Here is a 5,801-nt window from a genome sequence, read left to right on the forward strand (position 1 = left end):
TCTCTGCTTGCCAAAAGATTTCTTTGAGGGTCGCACTGGGCTATTTATAAAGCATAAAAGTAATAGAATTTAAGCCCAAGCCCAACATTCCACCGCTCAGCGCCTAATTTGGCCGCTTAACGGTTTCCCTCCAAGTCGCAGGCCACTCAGAGGTCCAGTCTGCCGCTTAGCGGTTTGCCTTCAAGCTGCAGGCCGCTCAACTCTGTCGCTCAAGCGAGAAACAGTGACTTCACCCATGAGACTGGCGCTCAGCGCTGGAATTTGGCGTTAAACGGTGAACTTGACTCTTTTTTTCTTCCTTTTTTCCTCTTTTCTTGAGTCTAAGTCCTCCCTACTTCACTTCCATTTTCAATTCTCATCAAAACCCTGCAAAACAATGCAAAAACAGGCATAATATCTCTAAAAACAACTTTTGACTCTCATGTGACTCAATTAAGTGTTTTACTTGATTCTAAGCTCATTCTAAGCCATAAAGGGTGTGTTTTGATATCAAATTGAAGCATTAAAAAAACAATTTTTAGACTGTTATCAGTGCGCTATGCGAATGACTAGAGGGTGCTACTCTGTGTCTGGTGATTCCAAAAGCGAATCTACTCGTTATGCGACTGGGAAGAGTTTGGGAATAAAGGTTGGTAATTCGCAGAGCGAATATGGGCGCATAGCGATGGGTCTTGGGGGTGTGCTCTTTGTCTGAGCACTTGCATAGAGACCTCGGTGCACTATGCGAAAGAGCTAAGGTCTGGCACCTCAGCAAGTAAATTCACATAGCGAATTAGGGTGCACTGTGCAAGATACTCGTGTCTCGCTGTGTGAGATACTCTTGTCTCGCCTTGCAATTGGGGTGCGCTGAGCGAATCCTTTAGGTTCAATTTACTCTTTAGTTACTTGTTTTGATTTGAACTAAGTATGTGTGATGAATTTAGTGCAATGTATGATTGTTGTGATGTTAATACCCTGTAAGTATATAGTGCTAAAGGTTTTGATAGGTTTTGAATGTAACAAGTGTGGTTCTTGGACGTAATTCCATGATCCTCAAGGAGAGGATCCATGGTGGTGCCCTATTAGTGTGTTTTAGAATGATTTGCGTGAAAGCTCAGTCTTGGGGGTTATCCTGAAACTACAATGGTCAATCATTCTCAAGTAGAAAGGATTGAACCATGTTGTGAGTAGTAGTAGTAGGTCTTAGTCTTTGAGGCTTTCTAGTATGCTCCAAGGCGCGGTACAGACTAACCTTGTGAGTGTGGTAGGGTGAAACCCATTGGCAAGGGTTTTGCAAAGCAGTAGAAGCCACCATGAGTGCATGACCCGCCATACCTCAACAATCATTCTAGTCTGGACGAGTCGGTTTAAAGTGTAACAAGTCTTGCAGTGCAATTCAGTATGCTTGAATGAAATTTGCATGTTGTGTGTGATTGTATAACATGATTTTTGTATATCTAGCTCACCCTTTCTTGTTGTGTGTCTTGTTTGTATATCTAGTCCTGGACGGTGATGATGCTGCAGCCTAGTTCCTTTAGGAGTTCTTAGTTACTCTAGATTATTTTGAAATGTTCTATTCTGTTTAAAGTTCTAAATTTTGACTTCATTTCAGGATGATTATAATTCCTTAGACTATTTGCAAGTCTAATTTCTAACTGTTCTCTTATTTGAATGTTGACTTCTATATTATATTATGTTGTTTATATAATTAGGATGTCACAATTCTAATTTAGAAAGAGAGCATTTAATATCTCTTGCTGTAAGTGTTTTGATATGAAAGCTACAAATATATTTATTTAAAGTTTATAAATATATATAAAGAGTATACACTTTTTTATGTTTTTTTTTTCAGTTATGCAGTTTTAATTACTACTTTTTAAATTTAAATAGTAATTTATAATACAAAATTATCAGTTTTATTTTTAATAAATATTTTTTCTTGAATTCAAATAACTATCCATCATAAAAGAATTATTTACTCTTTTATCAACCACTTTTTCAAATTTAAATAATTAATCATAATAAAAATTATTTACACAATATTATTTATAATATTTCTTATTTCAATAACCAAATTATTTTTATCTATAGTTATTTTTATAACTATACACACATTTTGTTTTTTTAAGTTTCCTCTTTTAAGTATTGCTTCTAAAATTTAGATAATTTATAAATTTTAACAATTGTATATTTTTATTTAGATAATTTATAAATATTAACATCTTATTTATTGAATACGTTGAGGTTTTTTATTTATATTTTACTAATTATAAATTTTTTATTAGAAGCAATTCGAATGTAATTTTCTCCCCATATTACTTTGAGTACAATTTTATCCTTTAAAAGACGTTACCAATTGTATTTCAGTACAAAATTTTACAACACCCGTTATGATTGGACGATGTTGTTTTAGTGGGAAGACTCAAAGTCTTATTTAAGATTAAGAATCTTAAATCTAAGATCTGTCATGATATATCCACATGTTTTAATACGTATTTTAGAAGGATGCTGAAGAAGTTTCTGTACTCATTAGTCCACCAATTATTATAGATGTCCGTAACCTCTATAGACACCACGATCACACGGTTTTCCCTCCATTCTAGAAAAAAGCAGGAGCAGTTTTCTCACTCTTTCAGAAACCTAAATAATTTTTTATAAAGAAGATGGCAAAAGAGCAGCAAAAGCATGATCCTGGGGCATTCACCAACTCTTTGCGAACCCAAAACCAGGTTTATACCCATTTTTCTCTTTTCACTTCCCGTTTACTTATATAAACCCAAATAGGAAACTGGTGTTAATATAGATCCTGTTTGCATAGATGCATTGAGTGTGTGAATGTTGAAACTTCACTCCTAGTCCTATTCCTAACCCATGTAACGTGATGTTCTGAAATTTGCGTGTGGGAGTAGGAATTGCAGGGTAAAGGTGAAGCGGAAAAGGAGGAGGCGGAGGCCCCTTTCACTCTCAGCGTCACCTCCAAGGTATATTTTGCAATTAGGTTCTCTCTGCAATAAAAAAGATTGAAACTTGTTCGGTGATTGCAGGTTTTGTACATGTTGGGAGACATCACAGCAGGGCCTGCGTCTATGTTCGCGCAATGGCTCCAATTAGTTCGTAAACGCACTTCCAATTATCGCACTTCTGGCTTCCCTCATCGTTCTTCCACCATGCCTTCTAGGTTCTCTACTATTTCTTCTCTTCCAAATGCATTTCTACCATTTTTCATCATTTCCATTGAGCATGTATGTAATAGGATCATGCTAAGATGATGTTTGGTTGGGAAAACTGTTCTTTTTTTCTTTTTCATGAATAATTACAAAGAATATTAAATTGATAAAACTTTTTTATTTGCTATTTAAACAAATTGCATAGGAATAACCAATAAGTTTGTGATCTTATAACGAAGTAAAAGTAGAAAATGTTTTTTCAAACTAACCACGCTTAAATTTTTTATTTTCTTTTGTGCTTTTGTTAAAAGGGAAGTAGTGAAGGGGACGTGTTGGAGAAGTTTCCTTTTTGGTTATAAATTTAGTTTTTATCTGAAGTGGTGGCTAAGGGTGATTTAATTTGTGTTCAGCCTGGGAGGATCTATTGAGGATGTGAAAAAGGATCAGCAAACAGAAATTAGTTTGTGGGAGAGGCTTGGTAAAGCTGAAATGTTGGACATTGAATCGAGTTCATTTTCTTGGGACAGACTCTCTTCACTTCACCACACTGAACACACTAGCAGCAACGAACATTCTGAGGATGAAATGAACCGAGCACTCGAGGTTTTTTTTTTTTTTTTTTTTTTTTATACACTTGTTTACTGCACAAACTGTATAAGGGCTTTTGAAGTTGTGTCAATATGCAAATAGCCTCAATGTTTAAGTTCCAGAGACTTAGATATACAGATTAAAAAAAATGCGATTTTTACTTGAACATGTTAATAATTATCGGCTTCTTTTTCAGTCCTAAGAAAGAACTTTAGTTTGTTTATGATATATCTTCTGTCCAATATATTTTATGCTAGGTGCTTCCTTATAGCGTTGGTACGTACATTATTCCATTAATTGATTTTTTTTTGGGGTCAAGTTTTCCTGTGTGGGTTGACTTCAAAAAGTCAATGTTATGTTGGAAAATACGCAATAATTGTGCGTATTTTCCTTTTTCTTTTGAAGAATACAAGCTGGCTTTCTCTAGTTGTGCCTCACTTTCTTCTCAGTTGTGTGCACATAGGTAACAGTAAATTCTGGAGGGGTAGTCTTCTTTGCCTTTTTCAACGGTCGTGAGAGTGGTGATGGTTGTTCAAAAGAAGAAACAGCGGTTATAAAGATATCGTCTTCAAGAATGGCAACACAATCCGAACGTCTCGGTTATGAATTTGCCAAGTGGTTGGGAGTTCAAACTCCTCAGGTTATTCTTCTTTTATCTAATTCTCCTTCAGATTCACAAGCTTAAGAAATCAAACTATATTTTTGCCATACTCATCCATTACTTCTATTTGAAATACAAGGCTAGAGTCATCCACAATACCAGTTTAGAGTGGATACAAATAAAGGAAGCTACTGAGAAAGCAAGAGATTCAGCAAGTTCTGCAGGTGATGCAATTGTTGAACTGACATGCACAGAACTTCTAGAAGCACTTGATCTTAGCCGATGTCTCATGTTTATGAGGTATGATTGAAATCTAGTGTTAATATGATAAGGTTTTTACCCATGGCAGCTGGAGATTCCTTGCTTGCCCTGTTGTATTTGTTTCCAAGAGCTGTTCATGATTGGGCCTGATGCGATAATTTCAAATACTGTCATGCAATGTTAACATCTTATGTCTGAGTTAATGCACCATCCAAGAAATGACATTTTCATATAAATTTTGATATTGTAATGACAACTTTTGGTATTTAGCAAGAGATAATTAACTATTGATAGGTTTCTACTCAAGAAACCTTCACAATCAACACAAAACGTACCAAACGCAGACACCAACTAATGAATAACCTCTTCATGTATTAACAGTAACCAGAATGCAATGTACAGAGAACAATGAGAGCCTAACCTCCCCCAGAGGATAACAATTCCTGTTAGAAACTGTTAGGATATTTATCCTATTTATCATGATTATATTGTGTCTAGGGTTACTCTAATTATCATGATTATATTGTGTCTAGGGTTACTCTAATTATCATGTTTATATTGTGTCTAGGGTTACTCTAATTATCATGATTATATTGTGTCTAGGGTTACTCTAATTATCATGATTATATTGTGTCTAGGATACTCTAATTATCATGATTATATTGTGTCTAGGTTACTCTAATTATCATGATTATATTGTGTCTANGTTACTCTAATTATCATGATTATATTGTGTCTAGGTTACTCTAATTATCATGTACTCTTGTGTCAATTTATTATTATAAATAGAATATTATGAGAGGGATTAATCAAGCCCTCTAAAATTATTTTACAGTTTAATTCTCAAGTTGGTATCAGACGGGTCGATCCCGCTCTGGATTTTGTCTCGTAGCATCTGTACGGTGCCATAGTTCGCCGCCCGCCACCGCTCACCGTCGCCGGCCATCCTCCGTTGCCGGCCGCCGTTCGCCATAGTCTGTCGCCAGCCACCGTCACAGTTCCGTTTGTCTAAACCCTTAGGGTTTTTCTTGTTTCTCACTGGTACGATTTGTCATCTTCAGAGATGGTGTCTGGTAGTGCTCTTTCCTTCTCCGGAAGTCCATCAATTACCTCCGAGAAGCTAAATGGAAAAAATTATCTATCATTGTTTGCTGCCGTTGAAATGTGGTTCCTTGGCCAAGGGCTTTATGACCACCTTGAGCAAG

At 35.8% G+C, this 5,801-nt stretch overlaps 1 protein-coding gene across 1 annotated transcript in view; it reads left to right on the forward strand.

The window, feature by feature from the left end:
- The first annotated feature begins 2,404 nt into the window (after positions 1–2,404).
- Positions 2,405–5,801, forward strand: part of LOC106778862 — an 18,551-nt gene continuing 15,154 nt past the window's right edge. Inside the window, exons 1-6 of the mRNA XM_014666862.2 lie at positions 2,405–2,708; positions 2,889–2,960; positions 3,024–3,157; positions 3,557–3,749; positions 4,198–4,374; positions 4,475–4,635. Of these exons, the coding sequence (XP_014522348.1) occupies positions 2,643–2,708; positions 2,889–2,960; positions 3,024–3,157; positions 3,557–3,749; positions 4,198–4,374; positions 4,475–4,635 (803 nt within the window). The 5' untranslated portion in view covers positions 2,405–2,642. The remainder of the gene's footprint in view (positions 2,709–2,888; positions 2,961–3,023; positions 3,158–3,556; positions 3,750–4,197; positions 4,375–4,474; positions 4,636–5,801) is intronic.

The sequence above is a fragment of the Vigna radiata genome, unplaced genomic scaffold (assembly GCF_000741045.1).
Source record: "Vigna radiata var. radiata cultivar VC1973A unplaced genomic scaffold, Vradiata_ver6 scaffold_185, whole genome shotgun sequence".
NCBI lineage: Eukaryota > Viridiplantae > Streptophyta > Magnoliopsida > Fabales > Fabaceae > Vigna > Vigna radiata.